The following is a 22,695-nucleotide window of genomic DNA, read 5'->3' as shown; positions in this document are numbered from 1 at the left end:
TCAATCCAGGAGTCAGAAATCAGAAGGATGATAAATACAATGTCGTCTACATACACAAATGGTCTATAGGAAGTAATCAGTCATCAACAAGATTATTGAAATAGGGAAATAAACACTTATGGAAGTCACCAAATCTTTTTTTTGTATTACCACACAAATTAATTTTATGATGCACATACACACAAGCAATTTAGTAAAAATATCATGCCATAGTATTAGGATCTATAGAATTGTTACTGGGAATAGTATCAAGTAACCCACCAGCTCTGTGGCTAGAGTTAAATTGTGATTGGTTAGTAATGTTCAGAGCAGTGTGAGGAGGAGTTGGTGGTTGGATCATTTCCAGCCGTTCTCTTGCTACTGACTCCATGATTAACCTCATGTCAGGGAATTCATCAAGCACGTGATCAAAGTCTTCCTTGGAGAGGCAGTAGAGATCACACACGGTGGTGGCCTTCACACCAGCCACCCGTCGACACTTCATCAGCAGGCAGATCTCTGCATGCATAAGAATAAAACCACATGTTGAAGATGAGAAAACTATCTGCGTGCATGTAGGCGTTTAAATGAATACGGTCGGCGATACATGTTACAGTAGGAAATTAAATAAGCGTTAAGTAATAGTGCACCTCGGGGTTTGGAGCTATTAACACACAGATACCTCATACCCATGATTATCTTAGATCTTAGCTATAGCAACATGACGTATCCTCAAGCCACACTGTTGCAGGCTTGTGAGTCTTTTATTAACATAGCAGGCTAAGGGTAGCTATCAGAGAATGCTATCCGATGGGCTAGAAACCTTCAATTGAATTTTCTACCTTCAATCCACTTCCGTTCGTTGTGTTTTACTGAGCATATACGATGTTATCCAAAGCCCCCCCGGATACCGGGGGGATATTAGCGCATGCGCAAGCAGTCGATACCAGGCCCACTTCCCTGAGTGAAGTGCGGCCTGGGATCGAGGCTAGTCTGAGGTTGGCACTAGAGTATTAATTTACCTCCAAAGTAAGAGCCGTCTGTGAGATGAGTGATAAGATCACCATTCGAGTCAATTACATCCACACTTCCATGCTGAATAAAGTACATCTTGCTCCCCATGCTACCACACCGAATTATGTGCTGGCCTGGTAGAAACACTTCAAACTTAAGACGAGTCAACACAGAGGTAATAAATGGTTCTTCAGCATTGGAGAAGAAAGGGACCACCTTGACAAGTTGGCTACAATTGTATATGACAACATCCTGAAAGAGAGAGGAGTGACGTTAGTATCGTTCAACAATTTAAAACCCTTTTCACCTGTCTGATTGCCTGTGACAACTCCATTAGAATGGCCTCCTCATTAAACAGCTGCCCGTGGTACCTCTGATAATAGTACTCATGGACTCTATGCTTGATGTTTTGTGGTAGCTTTCTGTAGCGCATGTACTCTTCCACTTTCTTGAGCTACAACAAAATGTATTATTTGAAGACCGTAAAAACGCCGTTTGCAATGTTAAGACCATAAAAACAAGCAATTTAAATAATTATGTGAATCTGGCAATTGTATAGAGACCTCATGACTGACATAATGAGGACTTACACTTGGTAGCCTTACCTTTTCATTGTATGAACGACTTGCACACGTTTCAGATTGAATGAGAGTGGATATGTACCCAATGAACATTGCATAGAGTGAGGCTCCCATAAGCATACTGATCATAGTCACCCATACTTCAATAATGTTCTGAGGAGGCCAGCGACCAAACCCAATGCACAGCATATGAGAGAATGCCTTGAAGAGCCCCCACGAGTACTGAGCACCAACTGATGCATTCTGTGAAAATTATACTAATAGCTATTGAGTCACTTAATTACGTTACGAAAGCAATTACGATCTAAATTATCTAAACTATCAGTAGATACGTGTTTAATTAAAAGGGCTACAAAAAATCCATCTTTTAAAATGCACACTCTTAACTTAATTTATGAGCATTCAGCTACAAAACAGGCCCATTTCAGAAAAATCGTATACGTACGTACCTGCAAGTTGTTGATTGATACCCAAGAGTCATTTGGGAAATCTTGCAAGTACGGAACAAGGAATTGAACACACGCATTCCAATGAGCTAGCAGGAGAACAGCCAGCACAAATTTGATCACACGTGAAAAAGATTTAGTGGCAATGAGTATCTATAGAAGAGACTCAGTAAATTAAATCACTTGAAACAGAAAATGAGTAACTTACTTTTTGCCATTTAGAGAGGTAGTGTAGAAATCTCACAACTCGAAACAACCGAAGGAGACTTGACAACTTTATTAGACGTAGTAGACTAAGAACTGTGTTGCCAGCATGGAACATCCCATTGAATATGTAGTCAAATGGAAGTATGGAAACAACATCAAAAATAAGCCAGCGTGTGGCGTAATATTTTTGAATCTTATTCAACTCGAGCAGAACAAAACTTTCTTCAAAGAGAATCCCAGTCCAGAAATTGAGGACAATATCAATTATAAATATCACATCAGATACAACATTGAAGATAAACCATCCCATGAACGTCTCATGGTAGAATGCAATAGCCACAGGCAACAGAATCACATTGATCAAGAGAATACAGAGCATCAGTAGGTCCCAGTAGATCCTACAGTAGCAATGTCATACATATCATGTGATGCAGGTGCATAAACACAGTACATACCTAAACTTGCTGCAAGGATGAATTACAAAACGTTTACAATGTCTCCTTCGTTCCTCTTCTCTTCTGATTCCATTTCTGCTTCCAAATACTTTCAAAGTAAAACGATTATCCCAGACATGAAACAAGTTGCAAAATTTGTTCTTAAAACCTCGTGAATTCCTTTGAAATGACCCGACAGAAAAAGTAGTTTCTAAAGCTGGAACAGGAACAGGACTCATTCTTGCAGGCTCACTAGCTAATTGCGGCACCACACGAATTTCGGTAGCAACTGAAGGCCTAGGTAGTGTGCTGAAACAACGCAATGGTACATCTACACCACAAGTGGAAGTTATGGTGTGTCTTCTTGAATCATCGCCTTCCTCCAGCTCAGCAGCAACTTTAGGTCCAGCTACAGCTTGTGATAGCCTTTTTCTCCAGCCAGCACCTGAAGTGGACTGCTCTTCTGACATTGCAAACCTTTTGCATCACGACCATAAAAACAGTTCAAAATCTTATTCGCTTTCAGCCTAGCCTGAGGGCAGCTAGCTGCCATGGTTGCAGCTCTGGTTGCAGCCATCATGTGCAGTCGTTGCTGCAGTGCAGAAGAGTATGGGGTCGTCACATTAATCAGCACAAAACGATTATTGCCATGTCATATGAGGCCCATAATCGACTCTTTTGTGATTTACAAAGATGAAGGTTGCTGTGGTGTGTTTGCTCTTTTGCTTGATCAGAGCCTCTGCAGGAGAGAATGAAGTTAGCTCTAGTATTGATGTGAAGCCATCTGGTCAAATTGCACATCAGAGCATCAAAATGGTAAGGAACAGCCTCTCTTTATGGGATATGCACCTAGAGCATGTAGAGAGACCCACCCACTTTTATACAACTCTTGCTGTAGGAGAATGGAGTGACCTGTGTGTTCACATATGCTGCAGCTGGAGGAACCAATGAGGTAATTATTTTGTTGTACTGGTGTTCCGTCTCAACCTATAATGTATCGGTTTTTGTAGGAATGGATGATGAATCTTAAAAAATCAAAGAAAAATACTTACGTCTGTGTTGTGGAAAGGTAATTTTGATTGTGTTTTACATGACAATCTTATCTTTTTCTTTCAGACCCGAGCAAGCCTCTTACCTTTTCTTTATGAGTTTTGCATTATCCATTTTGGAGCACGATGTCATTTCAGCAGAAGCTTTTGTAAGTTTACTTACGGAATCTCTTTCCACCTTTTATCATATAATTATACGGGTGTGAACTACAGGATAATAATGGGCCTCTGTTACAAGATGAGGAGTATATGATCACTAAAGATTTACGATCAGGTAAAAACACTCTCACAGTACGTGTTACATGCAAATGACTCCACTTTCTTCCTATATGCAGCTACACACAAGGATGGGGGTTTCCAATCCAATTTGTCAAAGGTGACAGTTACTGCCAGAAAACCAAAGTCTCAAAAGCACAAGGACTTATAATAGACGAGGAATTTACATGCATTTAGAATAATATAACAAATTTCAACAAAATGTTATTGAATATACATGTATTATATCTGATATCTTCAAGGCATCATAAATAATTATAATTCCACTTTGAACATAATTATAGAAGGAGAAAATTATATATAACCTATATGTATAATTATAGCTAGTGACAATTCACAATTAGGCTTTTTTGGTCTTGAGGTCTTCATATTTGGAGTGACTGCGATACCACATCAAGAAGGGGAGGAGGATGGTTGGGGCACTCATCACCATGAAGGCCAGCCACTCCATCTGCACCAAAACATAAGGACAGCAGTAAACATAATTATGTCTTTAAATGACAATCAATGCAACAGTTGGCTCGCACATGCACAAGTAAACTTCCAGATACAGACAATTCTTCAAAGCACATAATTATACCGTATATATAGAACAAACTTGTTTATTTTCGCTGTTTTTAAGGTTTAGCAATCCTCATAGAAAATTATTAAACGAATATAGCTAGACGCAAGTCATTGACATACCGTAGAGCATGAAATTTATATTTTTCAAGATGGATTGTAATTGTTAACGTTCTGCTCATTAGGTGCACACTGTCTTTAACAGCACAAGAGTACCACTGTTAGTAAATTCTAATACTTTCACGTAGTCATTTCTGATTTGATATTTGATAACCACATAGAGGTACTTCCACGAAAGTTAAGTGCCTCGAAAAGCGCTATACGTACAGTACATGTACTTCCAAACGACACACAGTATCCAGTAATATACTTCCAAACGACACACAGTATCCAGTAATATATGATACAAGGTTCTCACTCCACTCACCATGTGATGCTCATGGGCACGAGCGAAGTCAGTGTAGGGCACCACTTCCACTACGCCCGGGGCACTGCTGAAGCCAAACTGTACACACACAAGAAACAAATGTAGTCAAAACAATAGCCAGTGTCAATATTGGTGCACCAGTAGACAACACACCTTGGTAATGCCATCAGCATCTGTGTAGGTGACCTGAGCCCAAGACATGTTGAAGATGCCAGCTTGCAGTGGCTTTATGATCACAATGTGGGTGAGATTAGCATCTCTACGCTATGGGTTAAGGTAAATATCAATTGCAACCAGACTGTCAATGTCAATGTTCCCACATTAGGCTTTTCTAACAAGACTAAATCAGTAAGAATAAGCATACATGTGCAGAGTACGTATATTATTGAAGGATACTGGTTAACTCTCTCCCATTTTGCAGTGAGCATCCCACTAACAGGAACAAACTCGTCTTTAGGAAATGAATCATCTTCAAGAGTAACCGTCTGAGCAGGGCTGTGTACATAATTACAAAATAAATATAAAACAAACCGGGGGATGGGTGAACTCTGTTATTAATCATACCTTGTACCGACGTTGAACACTGAGTATTGAATGGTCAGGTCTTTGCCCTCCACAACGTACTCGTTCAGAATCATCTTGGACACCAGGAGGTGAGGGGTGGCGTACGAAACAGACCCACACAGGGCCACAGAGAGCAGCAGAACCTACACAAAAAGCATATGAAACAGCTCTACTGTGTCCGTGTACACTGATACTTACTGACAATAGCTTGTACATGGTGATCAGTCAACGGAACGTCTCTTTCTTCTGATATATCTGGAGAGCAGTGAAAAAACTAAAACCACATGTGAGTGACAAAGGGTTAAAAGAACAATGACGACAGGATTAACCTTTTAGTCACTGAATATTAGCATGATGACCTTTGAACTTTTGCAGATAGTTTCAAAGGTTTAGAGTTCATCAGATAAGCTTTACATGTATGTAAAGACTTCCCCTGTACTATACTGTAAAGTCTACTTCCCACTAGCACTAGCACTGTACTGTATACTGCACAACTTCCATAGTTTACATAGGCGTCATGTCAAACGAAAGTAAGGCTGTGCAAGCGAAGATGAGTCAACCAGTGACAGCAGTAACTCCTGTGAATGATCCGTCTGAGGACTTCCAAACTCTCCTCAAGGACATGGCTAATCTTAAGGAAGAGTCGAGACTGGAGAAAAGCAAGAATACTGATGTAGATTGTGAGTACGTGTATCCTGTGATCTAAGTGTAATAATCATTTACAGTAAGCTCCATGGGTCAGAATGAGGCGGAGGTGTCTCTGATATCTCCCGTCATGAATATGAAGTGTCGCAAGGTCATGAAAGGTCACCGAGGAAGAATACTCCATTTCGATTGGTCACCAGATCTGAGAAAAGTTGTCACAGCTGGTCAGGTAAGCTGAGTGTCTAGAGCTCCAGTTTTTAAGATTTCTTTCTCTGTCTTTACTCTGTCCGTACTCCACAGGATGGTAATGCTGTGATCTGGGATGGCTTGAGTGGTCAGAAGGAGATCATCATACAGACTCAGGCGTCATGGGTACTATCTTGCTGTTATTCCCCCTCCACCACTCTCGTGGCCTGTGGGTAAGTATGCTCAGATTTAGGTTATACTGACGGAACTTAGACTCCTCCTCAAAGAGCTTTGCGAATGCTTCTTAATATGATTTCTAGTTATAGGCCTTCAAAAAGTAAACATTTTTACTAAACATACCGTGTGATGGACTTACAAGCTATGGAATGTATCTTCTTTGTGTTATCAAGTGACCTGTATATAATTATAGGCTCTCAAAATTAAGCATGTACTCATTTATTACCTATGTAGTGGGCTGGACAACCGATGTTCTGTGTACAAGGTGGACGAGCGATTCAGTGGTGAAGGACAAGTGGCACGTATTACCATGCCTCGTATGAGTCTACAAGAGCACTCCAAGTACGTCACACAAGTGGCCTTCTTTGGATCCGACCAGCAACTGCTGACGTCCAGTGCTGACACCACATGTGCTCTGTGGGATATGGAACAGAAGGAGCCAGTGAGGTCATTTCAAGGACACAAACTGGAGGTGCTGGGGTGAGAGATCAAACTGGTGCATTGCTTGCATACTAAACCTACCCCCCTCCTCCTTGTATACTGCTCTAGGTTGGCTTTAAACCCAAGAGATCCGTATACAGTGTTTGCCTCTGGGGTAAGGAAGTATCATGTAATTATGCATGTTTGTCAATTCTCAGACAGGTACAGTAGAACCTCGATTATCCGGCCCTCGATTATCCGGAACTTCGATTATCCGGCTTGGCAGTTTTCTTGTTATCAGATCAGAAAATGGGCGTGTCCCTAAAACGCGCATGCACGTTGCAGCTGTTACCATGGAGACATGCCTGCTTATCTTCTGCGCATGCGCAGACAACCATGTGGCACTGCTGTTTATGAATAAAGTGGGTGGATCAAGGCGTGGTTTATCTATTCAATTATCCGGCATATTCACTTATCCGGCCTGCTTCAGGAACCAAGGTGTCCGGATAATCGAGGTTCTACTGTACAGTAGTAATATGTACATGTGGAGTATGTACATAGATTCTTTTGATTATCACACTCAAACGCGAGATTGTAGCATTATTATACCCCCTTCCCCATATGCCCTCGTACAGAGTTGTGATCGTACTGCTCGAGTGTGGGATGCTCGCAGTGGTGTGTGTGTGATGAGGTTCGAGGGCCATGAAGGAGACATCAATGCAGTCAGGTTCTTCCCCAGTGGAGATGCTCTCGGCACTGCCTGCAACGACGGAACTGTGAGTGCTCTTTAACGATAGATTATAGCGAATATGCTCTTGTTGCTGCTACAGATTCATCTGTTTGACTTGAGAGCTGACCAGCAAATCAAGATGTTCACCAAGCCGAGTATTCTGTTTGGATCTTCAGCACTCGATTTCTCCAAGAGTGGTCGCATTCTCTTTGCTGGCTATGATGATTACACAGTTCGGGCATGGGACGTTCTCAAGGTACAGTACACTACAGAGTGTGGTGATCCTCATGTGACTGTCATGTGACACTACAGGGTGATCACCTGACCTTGTGGCACCATCATCAAGACAGAGTGAGCCACATTTCCGTCTCTCCTGATGGAACAGCACTCGGTTCAGCTAGTTGGGATGGAACATTTAGGGTAAGGCCTCAAAATAATATATTGGAATTGCTTTATTGTCTGCTTCTTTATTGCAGATTTCGGCTTAGACTGCAAATAAAACATTTGAATCATGTGTGTTATTGTGTGTGCTTATTATTATTATTTTCAATTGCTTGTGTGTGCTTTCATGAATCAATCACTTTTGATTAAATCAAGACTTCTGCTGAACTTTTGTCTTCATGAGATGGTCAGCCATCTTCAGTGCGGCCTGGAATCGAGGCTAATGAATGGTGTGCAAGAATTATGATTCTTGTGAGACGATCTTTACTGCAAAGAAAAGGATCAACTAACAAAGATTCCATACTTCATATAGGTACAAGCAGGTTTCATAGTTAACGATTCTTACCAAAGCCACGTGTGGCATAGCAAGAGAAATGGAATCCCGAAAGAGGAAATTAAAGGCTATTGCAGTCCACAGAGCAAAGAAAGTGAGCAAATAACTACTAACTCAATTGATGCAACCATTTTGTTACAATATTAAACATGATGTAGTACTATACTGTTGATATGAAACCTGCAGAATGTATACGTATGGCTTTATTTATAATCATATGCATTGTGCAGGTGGCTAAGAGGACTAAAGTAGCTGATGACATAAAGGAAGAAGAGACAGTGATCTCTGATGAAGTTGCAGCCACAGGATCTGAGCATGTGCAACAGAGTGACACTGAAGTGAGTAGATCTAGTAAAGTTTGAGTAAAATAATTATTGCAACAACGATTTTGTATAGGTTGTTTCTGATGGCGATCTGGAGCCAGTTGTTGTCGACGACGATGACGTTATGGATGATGAAGAAATACAAGAAGGTGGAAAATTAACTTAAAACTGTTTATTTCACAAATTGTGTGTTTTGTTTATAGATGCTAGTGTTGACCGTCCGGAGGTCAAGAGTTCCAAGGTCAAAGGACTATTCAAACCCCCCACCCACAGTGAGTTGCAGAGCCTGAAGGAGACACAGGATTTGTTCAGCTCAAATCTCATGCGACTACAGGTGAAGTCTTGCCTACTACTTTTGCCGTAAAACTACTAGTCTCACATAAATTGATATTGATTTTCTCGCAACAATATTTATTGCAGATTACGGAGCTGTTGTCTGAAGTTAAGCCCAAGTCATCCTCAAAGAAAGCCGTGGAAAGCTTTTTGCACAAACTAAAGGGGAAGCTCATTTCCCTTCCCTCCTCCGAACAAATTGACGTAAGCCACACCCACTAATGTCTCCGATATGCACTCAGCCGTTGATGTTGCTATAGTTGTGTGATGGTCTCTCACTGCTGAGCAAGAAAGTCAGCTATCCTTTGAGCTTGGACATCTCGAATGCCAAGGGCAAATTTCAGTTTATTGCTCCGAGTGTTGTCAAGGTTGTGGGTGGATTCCTACTGGGAACACTGTCCAAGCCACACCCCTCTGTGGACCTATGTCTCCACATACCAGTAGTAAGTCTAAAATAGCTCAGTTTATTATAACAACAAGATTTATGTCCTGCTGTAGTTCCGTACAAGTAATAGTCTTTTTTATTTTTGCGCTATGGAGTTTTTATTTTCGCTTGCTACAGGAGTGTCTTCAGGTGAAGGACATCCTCAACTACCGTTACTTTCAGAAGAGAGCTCTTTACCTCGCTGTTGTAGCCTGCCACCTGCTCAAGAAGAGGAGGTCCCTGGCAATTAAGAGTATCCACTTCTCCTCTGACAACCCCCTCCTACCTACACTCCTACTGGCACTAGAAGGTGTGTGTATGCCACAATTATTTGTTAGCTAGAGTGTGCATGCCATTTTTAGAATGTAAAAATTTCATCAAAGAAACCAAATTGAGTACTGTGTTTTATTCACAGGGTCAAAAGTAGCAGTCGTTCTCCACACCTCAATCTCAGATGACGAGTACTTCAAGCGCTCTAAACTAACACCTGATCACAACAATGTCCGGCGCTACTACCTCAGTCAGCTCCCTAACCAGTTAGACGACATTCAAAACCAATTAAACAAGCTGCAGGTGGACGACCCTCCCACTCCCCACTACAACGCCAGTCTCCTGCTGGAGCTAGGTGGTAGAGAGAGACACCTGGTCACTCTGTATTCTGCTCTGCACAACTCACCTGGCCTGATAGACGCTGTGCTCCTGTGTAAGGTCTGGGCACGACAGAGAGGACTGGACAAGGTACTCTTTTGCTGTTTGTCTTATTGCTCTCTCTCATTTTTCTTGCTATGGTGGCTACTGTCTATTAAGACCTTGCTTCATAGTTATATTATTACATTGGGCAATGAATTTCAATATTTATACTCGTATACTAATCAGTTGTACGTAATCATTATTACAAGTTGCCAATTGTATGTTAAAAATTATGTCATGCTACGTGTATTCTGTGTACAGGGTGTGGGTGGATTGTCAGGCTTTCATTTCTCCATGCTGGTGGCGTGGTTGTGTTCTCAGCGAAGACTCAACGCTCACATGAGCTGCTATCAGACCTTCAGAGTTGTCATGCAGACGTTTGTTGCCTCCGACTGGACCACCAAGGGCATAGCAATGTCTCAGGTAACAGTTGTACGTACACAGTTTATACAACAGCATGTGGTTATGATGTAGGTTGGACAGAACAGAACGCCTGCTATGGTTTTAAGTGGAGCTGCGTACTCTTCCTAATGAACTCTTGTTTCGATAGTTTTCTCATGCACTTGTAATAATACAAGATGTAATTAGTTCATGCTCTGATCATTACCCAGATTCCATTGGACGTATTCCACGATGCATTCGAGGTAGTGTTTGTCGATGGGTCAGGACTGAATATTTTTGCTGAGCTCAGCATAGAGAGGTATCGTTGGATGCAACATGAGGCCTCCTTGGCGCTGCGTAACCTTGACAACCTGTCGACCAATGAGTTTCAAGCGCTCTTCATGACTCCACTCCCTCCAGAAATGAAGTTTGATGTGCTGTGTAGGTATGTCAACTCTAACAGTATGGTGCCTCAGGCTGGTAGGTCCAACTCTAACAGTAATAGCAGCACTGTGCCTCAGGCTGGTTGGTCCAACTCTAACAGTAATAGCAGCACTGTGCCTCAGGCTGGTTGGTCCAACTCTAACAGTAATAGCAGCACTGTGCCTCAAGCTGGTTGGTCCAACTCTAACAGTAATAGCAGCACTGTGCCTCAGGCTGGTTGGTCCAACTCTAACAGTAATAGCAGCACTGTGCCTCAGGCTGGTTGGTCCAACTCTAACAGTAATAGCAGCATTGTGCCTCAGGCTGGACGAGGCTAAACAGCTTGGTGCTCAGGGTCCAGTACTAGGTAGTATTTTTGAGCAGCCATAACTTGTTCTGGTGATCCAATTTTTGGACAGTTGGTGTTCAATAATTTTGGCCTGATTTTGGCTAGCTTGGGTATAGCCCTTTCAGTTTAGTAGTATTTAAAATTAAAGATACTCATTAGTCTGGTTATACACATAGTCACACACTCTTCCTACAGGCTCCCCTGTCACCTGTTGTCACCAGTCGCTGTGTTGAAGGATCAGAGGGACAGGGAGGCGATGTCACTGGACGCTGCTGTATTGCCCCTCCCCCTTCTAATGAGGAGGGTTTTCCCCTTTCTACGGCGTGGGCTTGGCAAGAGAGTGCAACTGTTGACGACCTTACCATTGCCCTCAAAACAGGTGCTTTATTTACACATTATAATAATACTCAAATACATAATAATTATTTTCAAACATGCCCCCCCCCCACACACATACACATATAGTGGTCATTGTCTGATTCTCCACCCCCTCCGAGTGATGACATCACCATAGCATTGCTATTGGATACTGAACATGCATTCTCCACCCTGGAAGTGGGCCCTCCTTCTGACAGCGATGAGGTACATGTATACAGCTAGTGTAGACCACTCGGAAATATTAATTATGATATCACAGGCTACTGAGTTTCGAGAGTTTTGGGGTGCCAAGGCTGGATTGCGGAGATTCAAGGACGGCTCCATCAGAGAGGCGGTGGTGTGGGTGGATGGAGGGGGCGTGGCATGTGGTAGGACCATCCCTGCTCTTATTATTAGGCATCTGTTGGAAAGGTAGGCACTTGACAAAAATACATGCAATGATGAGTGCAGTGCTTGTACATGCATGCAGACATGCTGGTCTCCCTGGTGACAGCGTAGGCTGCATTGTAAACAGTCTGGACCCCCTCATCAGCTTGCCCACCTATTCCAAGCACGGGTGAGCCTTCTCTAACACTTTATAGTGCGCCAAGGGCTTATAAAGAGAAGAGGGCATGCAACTCAGGCTATTCGATAGTGAGTTGCATGCCCTCTTCTCTTTATAAGCCCTTGAGTACACTAAGAACATTTGAGAAGTCAGCTGTACATACTATATCACATTGCTATTGTCCCCCTGCAGGAGGCTGTCTACTGGAGAAGAGGTGGGCGGTGGTGTCGTGGGTGTGGTCACAGGGCTCGGTCGAGACCTTCGAGGATTGAGGGACATCCCCCTCTCCATCACGTCAGTACAAGGATGTGGACCCGCATTCAGACACACTCAGGTGAGCAATTAGAGCATAATGGTAATATTTACGAGTAGATGTAGTGGGGTAGATACCGTATAGCGGGTATATTTCGAGGGTATAAATGTTCGCGGTTTTCGCGGATTGAGCCTCTACCGCGAAAATTTATACCCACGAAAATTTATATCTTTAGTGAATAGTAGGCGTGTTCAGTATTATTGACCACACCTATCGACAATAAGAGGTGCCTCACCGTTATAGGCTAGGCCTGGATTCGAGGCTAACGGTGTGGTAGTAACAGCTGCATGTTGATGTGCGCATGCGCCAAAAGGCTGGAACTCAGACCACGAAAATAAAATCCGCGAAATCCTTTGTAATGGTCCATCCGCGAAAATTTATACCCTCGAAATATACCCGCTATACGGTACTGGTACTTGTGGCCTAGTATTAGTATCTTTATCATTTACATCTACTGCCTAGATAGACCTGACCACGCTATTCAAAGTTCCATAACATTGTTTCAGTATCACGTGTGTACATGGTGTGGATGAACACTTCTTTACAGCTATATGTACCTCCGACCGAGTATACTACTTTGAAGTACAGATGAGCTCTTACAGCTACTTCCTCTACCTGTATCTATACCCACAGTTTAACTTAACTTGGTACTTTACTTTGTTGACCTGTGCTAGATCAGCGATGATTGATCTCGGTTCGAAATGTTTGTTCTCAAAAGAAAAAGTATAATACGTAATTTATCAGTAAACTTAATATTATTATAATAGTACATGTTTTGCTGATATAAGAGAGTTAGTTCTTGAATAATTTAACTTCACTCACTCTAAGCCTTACGAAATCGTAACCAGGAATCACATAGTGGTTGCTAATATCGTCATGTGATAGCCATGTGATCGTACCTGTCCCATCATTGGCCACACAGTCGATAGGTCTTATCACACACCTAGACGATGCTGTTAGACCAAGATTGAAATCAGTTGTCATATCCCAAACATCGTGTGTAGTATTGAAAATTTCGACCGAAACTCTGCCATTGAAAGGCCAGCTTAGATCCGAATCGTATTCACCGAGCATAATGGCAACAAACAACGAAACACTCTTGTTTTTGGCGTGTTTTGTCCCGTTCGGATAGAGTTGTAGCCTCAGTTTGTAGCCCCCGGGATGGGAATAAAACGGTGGACTGAAAATCACTAGATTGGCCGCTTTATGATAGTTGAAGTTGTACAGTGTGTAGTAGAAAGGAGGCGTGTCAATTGAGTGGGAGTGAATGTGTTTGATAGCTTCTAGCTTCGTTTTTAAAGCTTTGTTCTCTTCAGCTAAGCTTTCATTTTGCACTTCAAGACTCGATAGCTTGTCTTTCATATCTTTTTGTTCTCTTAGAGTACTTTCTAGTTTCTTTTCGACGATTGTTAGTCTTTTTTCTAACTTATTGGTCAAGCTGCTCATTTGAGCCTCTACTGGTCTCTTTGCACACTCGTCTCTCTCGTGCTGTGCTAGCTCTCGTCTCTCCACCATTACACCGCACTTGTAGCTGCAATCAACCATAACCAAGCCACACCCACTTGTTCCTCCGTCCCTCGGCATAAGATGCTCCCCCAGGTTCCTTAGTTCGCCTTTCCAATCACAACCAAGCCTTTTCCATTTGCAGTACACTGTCAGGCAATTTATTGTTCTCAGAACGCCCTTGTGTAAAAGCGTGGTGAACTCACTTTCATTGCACAGTGGACACGGTTTATTAGCTTCTTGAACTTTGCTGATGCAAGGCTGGCAAAAGTGGTTTCCACAGCAACTCGACACATGGGGGTCTCGAAGGGTTAATAGACAAATGGAGCACTCGAGATATTGCGGTGGTGTCTCCACAAACTCGTAGTCATAGCCTCCTTTCTGACTGTGTGCCATGTTCCTTGGACATGCACTTGTCGGATTTTCCCTTTTGACCACAATTTCCTGTTATGTTAATTACTGTGTACTATCTTTGCAGGTGTTTCCTTATCCTCCCTGGAACGGCCGATTGGGGTCAAAGTATACAACCCCTCCTGATGAGACCAGCCAATCAGATTGCTACTATCCATCATGTGATGTCGCAACACCCCCTTTTGTCCCAGTATACAAGGGTGCGTTAATATAGGGACCTTTGTTGTTGTATCTTTTTGAATGACCTCTGTTTTATTCAGTGGTGTGTCAGTTGGAGTCTAGCGGAAAGTGGCCGGACGATGTGGAAGCCATTGCAAAGATAAAGACCTCCTTTTATACGTACATTAGCAAGGCACTAAAAGAGGAAAAGGATGTGATCTCATCACCCACAGCAGATTATCTGGACGTCTTGAAGGTATAATTATACACACTCCCTCTCACACACACACACACACGCCCACACACACACACAGGAGGGCTATGTGTTCAGGGTGATGATACACTACCACAGGGAGTTGCTGCTTCTCAAAGACGCTGTTTCCAAGGCGACAGGCTCGGAAGTGGTCAAACTAAAGCAGAGGTTGACAGGCATTGAGCAGGAGCTTGTCTCCCTCCCTCTACTCACCTCCTGGCTCAACGGGTGAGAGTAACTATCGTATAGCGCGAAATTTTCGAGGCACTTATATTTCGTGGAATGGCCTCTCAAAGCATTTCGTTGCATAATGTTCGCGGAATGACTGCTTACCAGAAGCCACGCCTTTGAATCTTTGCACGTTATAGCAGATAATTCTAATTAAAGCACACATTTCGTGGACTTAATTTTCGTGTAGGAAAATTAAGCCCCTCGAAAATTTCGCATTATACGGTATTTAGTGGTGGTGGTTTTTATGTTACTCCCATAGTATCGTGTAGCTGTACTAATGGCTGGCTTGTTCACCCTATAAACGGTTACCTTCTCATAATACGGCAAACTTATTGTGTCAATAGGATGTGTTTTTGACTGGCAGATCACCTCTTTATTACAGCCACTCTTACTGGTTATACTGTACTTGTTTCTACTAACTCTAACCTCTTCATACACGTTTGCTGCATTACATACCCAAGAGCGCATAAAAGAGAGAGAGCGTGTAACTTCCGTCTGCTACAGTATGGGCAGAATCAAAAACCACTACTATAAATAGAACTATGGTCACGTTGGGACTGCATTCCATGCACATGCAGCAGTGAGCAATTTCAAGAATAGTTCTTTTTATAGTAGTGGTTTTGGATTCTGCCCGTACTGTAGTAGATGCGTAAGTTCTCTCTTTTATGCTCTCTTGTATATCCTAATTACTAAAAGGCTGTGCATGTTTTTTTCTATTGAATAAAAAATAGTCCAATACTTATCCATTATAACAATCATTCTCCCCCTTCTCCAGTGCTCATCAGGAGTACCCTGCTTTTGCCCCGGGGGCTAGACTCTGTAAGAGGTGGATCTCGGCACAGCTACTGACCAATCACCTTTCAGACGAGGCAGTGGACTTGATGGTAGCCTATCTCTTCCTAAGCCCCGCCCCCTACACACCACCCACCATGCCTCTCATCGTGTTACTACGGTTTCTGTCACTCCTCTCCTCATTTGATTGGTCGACTGAGCCGCTGATTGTCAACTTTAACAACGAACTGTCAGGTACTGCACGTACATCATACATGTTCAGTTCTAGTATTAGTGAAAAGTATACAATACCTATTTATAATGCTCACATTGATTACAGTGACATCATGCGTGTATTAGTCTTGGTACCTTAGTGTTAGTGTAGTGAGTATGAGTGATTTCTTGTATGCTAGGTACTGCCTGAGGCCAAACACACGTACATACAGTCTTTGTGAAGGAGCTTTATGTACACAGACAATACAATGCCTGTACATGTATAATTATAATGCTGTAGCTGTACATTGTCAATTTCAGCTTATGCCGTTGCCTATGCAAGCCACGTGTACTACAGCTTGTATTATTTTCTCCAATAGGTTCGGCTGTGTCTGAGATTCTAACCAAGTTCACCTCAACCAGATCCTCACTACCACCCATGGTGATAGCCACACCGAATAACCACACCCATTGGAGCACCCCCTCTCCACCTGTGTTCACCAGGCTGCAGCTACTAGCCACAGAGAGTCTCAACATTCTTCTCAAACATACCATAAGAGATTTTAAAGTAACCTATAGCTTACCTATAGCTTGCATAGTTTTTGATAAACATTTTTAACTGCCCATCCCCCTTCAGCAAGTGTTTCGGCCTCCACTAGACGACTATCATGTGATCATTCATCTACACAAGAGACATGTGCCACGACGTGAACAAGCCGTAGATGCTATGGCAACGGACTTCGACTCCTCTCAGCCGACAGTTCGTTACAAGCACAAGTGTACGCATCTACCTGTGATGGACTTTGACCCAGTGGAAAAATTTGTGCAGAGTTTGGAGGTGGGAATCGTGCAGTATGTCTTAATTAGGTGTGTACTTTAATAAAAATAGAACAACCAATGATCGTGTCTATAGAGAAATTCTCTAAGTTCACTGCTGTCTTTTCCCTCACACATGCACACAGATGAGCTACTCTGACTATGCACTGTTTTTCTACGACAAGTACGGAGGCTCGTACATCGCTGTTGCCTGGAAACCACCAGCCTTCTCTCCACGACCATTCAAGGTATGTGCATAATTATATATAGCCTATTATACGATGATGTGTATGGGTGGTCTATTCCACTTCTGCTCGGCTTGTAGATTAAACGAGAGCTTTCTTAGGGTTATCACTGTGGTAGCATATCCCTTAAGTGCATCACATGATCTTGTATGTGTAGCGTTTTACGTAGTTGCTAAATATCTCGTTCTCTTGTGCAGGTGATGCAGATTGAATGTCATGTGAAGGATAACAAGGGGATGGTTCCCGACACTGTTGCCATGGTGTCAGACTTTGAACTATTAGGAGAGGGACTAGTAAAGAAAGTAGAAGTCGTTTCATATACCCCTTGATATTACCATTGGTGTAATTATTTATGATAATACTTAACATTTACTTTTTCGCATGATTCAAAAGGAAAATTAAATCATATAGAACCAGTGCAGACAGCCTCTGCTCTTTGTCGGCAAGTGATCCAGCCTCCTCTGATTCAGACTCTGCAATCCTTGATTGAATCAATTCGGTAAATTGCTCCAGAACTTGGTTCATCTGATTATGATTATAGTCTTCACCACCTCGCCGCACTGACATTTATTAATCTGTGCTGTATTGTTTGTTATGTCGCAGATTCATGCAGACATTTGAGTTTAGTGAAATCGTATTCAACAACTGATAAAATGCACAAGAACAAAGGTATAAGTATGTACAAGACAAAAGGCAGTGGAGCAGAGGCTCCCATACACAAAGAGCCGCCTGGAGCGGGCCCCTATAGCTAGGCACAAAGGGAACAAAGAACAACTATACAGAAAGAACCTACTAAAGAACAGAAACCACAATAACAGAAAAGTACAATACAGGAAGTAAAGTTAACCACAGGAAATGAGTTAATTAACACAACTAAAAGTAAACACTATGCACATTACTACAATGTTATCTGTTATACATACCATTTTCTGTGAAGATGTCTTCGTTAATCAGTCATTGAATGGCACACGTTACATTTGACTGATTATATATAATTGATATTACCAGTGTCCTCCAGGCTCTTGTGCATTGATATTACCAGTGTCCTCCAGGCTCTTGTGCATTGATATTACCAGTGTCCTCCAGGCTCTTGTGCATTGCTATTACCAGTGTCCTCCAGGCTCTTGTGCATTGATATTACCAGTGTCCTCCAGGCTCTTGTGCATTGATATTACCAGTGTCCTCCAGGCTCTTGTGCATTGCTATTACCAGTGTCCTCCAGGCTCTTGTGCATTGACCAGTGTCCTCCAGGCTCTTGTGCATTGATATTACCAGTGTCTTTTAGGCTCTTGTGCATTGCTATTACCAGTGTCCTCCAGGCTCTTGTGCATTGCTATTACCAGTGTCTTCTATATAGGCTCTTGTGCATTGCTATTACCAGTGTCCTCCAGGCTCTTGTGCATTGAGTGTCCTCTAGGCTCTTGTGCATTGATATTACCAGTGTCCTCCAGGCTCTTGTGCATTGATATTACCAGTGTCCTCCAGGCTCTTGTGCATTGCTATTACCAGTGTCCTCCAGGCTCTTGTGCATTGACCAGTGTCCTCCAGGCTCTTGTGCATTGATATTACCAGTGTCTTTTAGGCTCTTGTGCATTGCTATTACCAGTGTCCTCCAGGCTCTTGTGCATTGCTATTACCAGTGTCTTCTATATAGGCTCTTGTGCATTGCTATTACCAGTGTCCTCCAGGCTCTTGTGCATTGAGTGTCCTCTAGGCTCTTGTGCATTGATATTACCAGTGTCCTCCAGGCTCTTGTGCATTGATATTACCAGTGTCCTCCAGGCTCTTGTGCATTGCTATTACCAGTGTCCTCCAGGCTCTTGTGCATTGACCAGTGTCCTCCAGGCTCTTGTGCATTGATATTACCAGTGTCTTTTAGGCTCTTGTGCATTGCTATTACCAGTGTCCTCCAGGCTCTTGTGCATTGCTATTACCAGTGTCTTCTATATAGGCTCTTGTGCATTGCTATTACCAGTGTCCTCCAGGCTCTTGTGCATTGAGTGTCCTCTAGGCTCTTGTGCATTGATATTACCAGTGTCCTCCAGGCTCTTGTGCATTGATATTACCAGTGTCCTCCAGGCTCTTGTGCATTGCTATTACCAGTGTCCTCCAGGCTCTTGTGCATTGACCAGTGTCCTCCAGGCTCTTGTGCATTGATATTACCAGTGTCTTTTAGGCTCTTGTGCATTGCTATTACCAGTGTCCTCCAGGCTCTTGTGCATTGCTATTACCAGTGTCTTCTATATAGGCTCTTGTGCATTGCTATTACCAGTGTCCTCCAGGCTCTTGTGCATTGAGTGTCCTCTAGGCTCTTGTGCATTGATATTACCAGTGTCCTCCAGGCTCTTGTGCATTGATATTACCAGTGTCCTCCAGGCTCTTGTGCATTGCTATTACCAGTGTCCTCCAGGCTCTTGTGCATTGACCAGTGTCCTCCAGGCTCTTGTGCATTGATATTACCAGTGTCTTTTAGGCTCTTGTGCATTGCTATTACCAGTGTCCTCCAGGCTCTTGTGCATTGCTATTACCAGTGTCTTCTATATAGGCTCTTGTGCATTGCTATTACCAGTGTCCTCTAGGCTCTTGTGCATTGATATTACCAGTGTCCTCCAGGCTCTTGTGCATTGATATTACCAGTGTCCTCCAGGCTCTTGTGCATTGATATTACCAGTGTCCTCCAGGCTCTTGTGCATTGATATTACCAGTGTCCTCCAGGCTCTTGTGCATTGCTATTACCAGTGTCCTCTAGGCTCTTGTGCATTGATATTACCAGTGTCCTCCAGGCTCTTGTGCATTGATATTACCAGTGTCCTCCAGGCTCTTGTGCATTGATATTACCAGTGTCCTCCAGGCTCTTGTGCATTGCTATTACCAGTGTCCTCCAGGCTCTTGTGCATTGACCAGTGTCCTCCAGGCTCTTGTGCATTGATATTACCAGTGTCTTTTAGGCTCTTGTGCATTGCTATTACCAGTGTCCTCCAGGCTCTTGTGCATTGCTATTACCAGTGTCTTCTATATAGGCTCTTGTGCATTGCTATTACCAGTGTCCTCTAGGCTCTTGTGCATTGATATTACTAGTGTCCTCCAGGCTCTTGTGCATTGATATTACCAGTGTCTTCTAGGCTCTTGTGCATTGATATTACCAGTGTCTTCTAGGCTCTTGTGCATTGCTATTACCAGTGTCTTCTAGGCTCTTGTGCATTGCTATTACCAGTGTCTTCTAGGCTCTTGTGCATTGCTATTACCAGTGTCCTCCAGGCTCTTGTGCATTGCTATTACCAGTGTCCTCCAGGCTCTTGTGCATTGCTATTACCAGTGTCTTCTATATAGGCTCTTGTGCATTGCTATTACCAGTGTCCTCCAGGCTCTTGTGCATTGAGTGTCCTCTAGGCTCTTGTGCATTGATATTACCAGTGTCCTCCAGGCTCTTGTGCATTGATATTACCAGTGTCTTCTAGGCTCTTGTGCATTGATATTACCAGTGTCTTCTAGGCTCTTGTGCATTGCTATTACCAGTGTCTTCTAGGCTCTTGTGCATTGCTATTACCAGTGTCTTCTAGGCTCTTGTGCATTGCTATTACCAGTGTCCTCCAGGCTCTTGTGCATTGCTATTACCAGTGTCCTCCAGGCTCTTGTGCATTGCTATTACCAGTGTCTTCTATATAGGCTCTTGTGCATTGCTATTACCAGTGTCCTCCAGGCTCTTGTGCATTGAGTGTCCTCTAGGCTCTTGTGCATTGATATTACCAGTGTCCTCCAGGCTCTTGTGCATTGATATTACCAGTGTCCTCCAGGCTCTTGTGCATTGATATTACCAGTGTCCTCCAGGCTCTTGTGCATTGATATTACCAGTGTCCTCCAGGCTCTTGTGCATTGATATTACCAGTGTCCTCCAGGCTCTTGTGCATTGCTATTACCAGTGTCCTCTAGGCTCTTGTGCATTGATATTACCAGTGTCCTCCAGGCTCTTGTGCATTGATATTACCAGTGTCCTCCAGGCTCTTGTGCATTGATATTACCAGTGTCCTCCAGGCTCTTGTGCATTGCTATTACCAGTGTCCTCTAGGCTCTTGTGCATTGATATTACCAGTGTCCTCCAGGCTCTTGTGCATTGATATTACCAGTGTCCTCCAGGCTCTTGTGCATTGATATTACCAGTGTCCTCCAGGCTCTTGTGCATTGCTATTACCAGTGTCCTCCAGGCTCTTGTGCATTGACCAGTGTCCTCCAGGCTCTTGTGCATTGATATTACCAGTGTCTTTTAGGCTCTTGTGCATTGCTATTACCAGTGTCCTCCAGGCTCTTGTGCATTGCTATTACCAGTGTCTTCTATATAGGCTCTTGTGCATTGCTATTACCAGTGTCCTCTAGGCTCTTGTGCATTGATATTACTAGTGTCCTCCAGGCTCTTGTGCATTGATATTACCAGTGTCTTCTAGGCTCTTGTGCATTGATATTACCAGTGTCTTCTAGGCTCTTGTGCATTGCTATTACCAGTGTCTTCTAGGCTCTTGTGCATTGCTATTACCAGTGTCTTCTAGGCTCTTGTGCATTGCTATTACCAGTGTCCTCCAGGCTCTTGTGCATTGCTATTACCAGTGTCCTCCAGGCTCTTGTGCATTGCTATTACCAGTGTCTTCTATATAGGCTCTTGTGCATTGCTATTACCAGTGTCCTCCAGGCTCTTGTGCATTGAGTGTCCTCTAGGCTCTTGTGCATTGATATTACCAGTGTCCTCCAGGCTCTTGTGCATTGATATTACCAGTGTCTTCTAGGCTCTTGTGCATTGATATTACCAGTGTCTTCTAGGCTCTTGTGCATTGCTATTACCAGTGTCTTCTAGGCTCTTGTGCATTGCTATTACCAGTGTCTTCTAGGCTCTTGTGCATTGCTATTACCAGTGTCCTCCAGGCTCTTGTGCATTGCTATTACCAGTGTCCTCCAGGCTCTTGTGCATTGCTATTACCAGTGTCTTCTATATAGGCTCTTGTGCATTGCTATTACCAGTGTCCTCCAGGCTCTTGTGCATTGAGTGTCCTCTAGGCTCTTGTGCATTGATATTACCAGTGTCCTCCAGGCTCTTGTGCATTGATATTACCAGTGTCCTCCAGGCTCTTGTGCATTGATATTACCAGTGTCCTCCAGGCTCTTGTGCATTGATATTACCAGTGTCCTCCAGGCTCTTGTGCATTGATATTTTGCAGTGCTGTTTTCTTGCATTATCAAGACCAATTTTGGGCTCCTGGAGTGTCAAAAATGTGGTGATGATAGTAACATAATTATGTGTGCACTTGAGGAAATTCATCAACCTTGAAACACCTGATCATACATCACTCTGAGCAAGCTTTGTCAATCTAAAACAGCACAATTAAGTTCAACTGTACAAGCAGATCTACTATGTTCG

General features: G+C 43.1%; 6 protein-coding genes across 6 annotated transcripts; 3 read left to right on the top strand and 3 right to left on the bottom strand.

Moving 5' to 3' along the window:
* Positions 1-107: 107 nt before the first annotated feature.
* Positions 108-3,164, bottom strand: LOC135339018 (potassium/sodium hyperpolarization-activated cyclic nucleotide-gated channel 2-like). The gene is made up of 7 exons (XM_064535119.1): positions 2,683-3,164; positions 2,229-2,625; positions 2,024-2,173; positions 1,599-1,817; positions 1,301-1,447; positions 1,002-1,245; positions 108-498 (listed from the first exon to the last, which is right to left on the bottom strand). Exons 1-7 carry the CDS (start codon positions 3,129-3,131, stop codon positions 203-205), a joined length of 1,902 nt encoding a protein of 633 aa, XP_064391189.1. The 5' UTR covers positions 3,132-3,164; the 3' UTR covers positions 108-202.
* A 141-nt stretch (positions 3,165-3,305) lies between these two features.
* On the top strand, positions 3,306-4,252 carry LOC135339059 (myeloid-derived growth factor-like). The gene is made up of 6 exons (XM_064535179.1): positions 3,306-3,477; positions 3,560-3,613; positions 3,672-3,730; positions 3,778-3,859; positions 3,924-3,984; positions 4,046-4,252. The coding sequence occupies exons 1-6, from the start codon at positions 3,355-3,357 to the stop codon at positions 4,135-4,137; spliced, it is 471 nt and encodes a 156-aa protein (XP_064391249.1). The 5' UTR covers positions 3,306-3,354; the 3' UTR covers positions 4,138-4,252.
* Positions 4,171-5,891, bottom strand: LOC135339055 (translocon-associated protein subunit beta-like). Its single transcript, XM_064535174.1, has 6 exons — positions 5,737-5,891; positions 5,539-5,681; positions 5,371-5,469; positions 5,128-5,233; positions 4,975-5,052; positions 4,171-4,437 (listed from the first exon to the last, which is right to left on the bottom strand). The coding sequence occupies exons 1-6, from the start codon at positions 5,752-5,754 to the stop codon at positions 4,327-4,329; spliced, it is 555 nt and encodes a 184-aa protein (XP_064391244.1). The 5' UTR covers positions 5,755-5,891; the 3' UTR covers positions 4,171-4,326.
* A 24-nt stretch (positions 5,892-5,915) lies between these two features.
* Positions 5,916-8,354, top strand: LOC135339036 (guanine nucleotide-binding protein subunit beta-5-like). Its single transcript, XM_064535144.1, has 9 exons — positions 5,916-6,218; positions 6,264-6,412; positions 6,484-6,602; positions 6,841-7,086; positions 7,156-7,201; positions 7,662-7,802; positions 7,857-8,012; positions 8,069-8,176; positions 8,233-8,354. Exons 1-9 carry the CDS (start codon positions 6,056-6,058, stop codon positions 8,242-8,244), a joined length of 1,140 nt encoding a protein of 379 aa, XP_064391214.1. The 5' UTR covers positions 5,916-6,055; the 3' UTR covers positions 8,245-8,354.
* Positions 8,355-8,456: 102 nt separating this feature from the next.
* On the top strand, positions 8,457-17,673 carry LOC135339003 (nucleolar protein 6-like). The gene is made up of 23 exons (XM_064535091.1): positions 8,457-8,625; positions 8,762-8,869; positions 8,928-9,003; positions 9,058-9,188; positions 9,275-9,391; positions 9,448-9,630; positions 9,750-9,921; positions 10,027-10,349; positions 10,563-10,724; positions 10,913-11,127; positions 11,650-11,833; positions 11,920-12,036; positions 12,092-12,243; positions 12,302-12,388; positions 12,569-12,710; positions 14,671-14,803; positions 14,864-15,018; positions 15,077-15,243; positions 16,022-16,272; positions 16,611-16,798; positions 16,868-17,068; positions 17,193-17,294; positions 17,489-17,673. Exons 1-23 carry the CDS (start codon positions 8,572-8,574, stop codon positions 17,618-17,620), a joined length of 3,552 nt encoding a protein of 1,183 aa, XP_064391161.1. The 5' UTR covers positions 8,457-8,571; the 3' UTR covers positions 17,621-17,673.
* LOC135339037 (TNF receptor-associated factor 6-like) lies at positions 13,379-14,637 on the bottom strand. The gene has a single exon (XM_064535145.1). It carries the CDS (start codon positions 14,586-14,588, stop codon positions 13,482-13,484), a length of 1,107 nt encoding a protein of 368 aa, XP_064391215.1. The 5' UTR covers positions 14,589-14,637; the 3' UTR covers positions 13,379-13,481.
* Positions 17,674-22,695: the final 5,022 nt, after the last annotated feature.

The sequence above is a fragment of the Halichondria panicea genome, chromosome 7 (genome assembly GCF_963675165.1).
Source record: "Halichondria panicea chromosome 7, odHalPani1.1, whole genome shotgun sequence".
Classification (NCBI taxonomy): Eukaryota; Metazoa; Porifera; class Demospongiae; order Suberitida; family Halichondriidae; genus Halichondria; species Halichondria panicea.
Note: the sequence above shows the minus strand (reverse complement) of the source record. Positions and strands in the feature narration are given on the sequence as shown.

Coding starts and splice junctions, on each gene's coding strand:
- LOC135339018 (XM_064535119.1), bottom strand. CDS start 3,131: ATGTCAGAAGAGCAGTCCACTTCAGGTGCTGGCTGGAGAAAAAGGCTA. Junction 2,626..2,682: donor CATCCTTGCAGCAAGTTTAG/GTATGTACTGTG, acceptor TTGCTACTGTAG/GATCTACTGGGACCTACTGA. Junction 1,246..1,300: donor TGTCACAGGCAATCAGACAG/GTGAAAAGGGTT, acceptor TCTCTCTTTCAG/GATGTTGTCATATACAATTG.
- LOC135339059 (XM_064535179.1), top strand. CDS start 3,355: ATGAAGGTTGCTGTGGTGTGTTTGCTCTTTTGCTTGATCAGAGCCTCT. Junction 3,478..3,559: donor CACATCAGAGCATCAAAATG/GTAAGGAACAGC, acceptor CTCTTGCTGTAG/GAGAATGGAGTGACCTGTGT. Junction 3,985..4,045: donor CACTAAAGATTTACGATCAG/GTAAAAACACTC, acceptor TCCTATATGCAG/CTACACACAAGGATGGGGGT.
- LOC135339055 (XM_064535174.1), bottom strand. Junction 5,234..5,370: donor AAATGGGAGAGAGTTAACCA/GTATCCTTCAAT, acceptor CCCATAGCGTAG/AGATGCTAATCTCACCCACA. Junction 5,053..5,127: donor ATGCTGATGGCATTACCAAG/GTGTGTTGTCTA, acceptor GTGTGTGTACAG/TTTGGCTTCAGCAGTGCCCC.
- LOC135339036 (XM_064535144.1), top strand. CDS start 6,056: ATGTCAAACGAAAGTAAGGCTGTGCAAGCGAAGATGAGTCAACCAGTG. Junction 6,219..6,263: donor CAAGAATACTGATGTAGATT/GTGAGTACGTGT, acceptor AATCATTTACAG/TAAGCTCCATGGGTCAGAAT. Junction 7,803..7,856: donor CTGCCTGCAACGACGGAACT/GTGAGTGCTCTT, acceptor TTGCTGCTACAG/ATTCATCTGTTTGACTTGAG.
- LOC135339003 (XM_064535091.1), top strand. CDS start 8,572: ATGGAATCCCGAAAGAGGAAATTAAAGGCTATTGCAGTCCACAGAGCA. Junction 10,725..10,912: donor AGGGCATAGCAATGTCTCAG/GTAACAGTTGTA, acceptor ATCATTACCCAG/ATTCCATTGGACGTATTCCA. Junction 11,834..11,919: donor TACCATTGCCCTCAAAACAG/GTGCTTTATTTA, acceptor ATACACATATAG/TGGTCATTGTCTGATTCTCC.
- LOC135339037 (XM_064535145.1), bottom strand. CDS start 14,588: ATGGCACACAGTCAGAAAGGAGGCTATGACTACGAGTTTGTGGAGACA.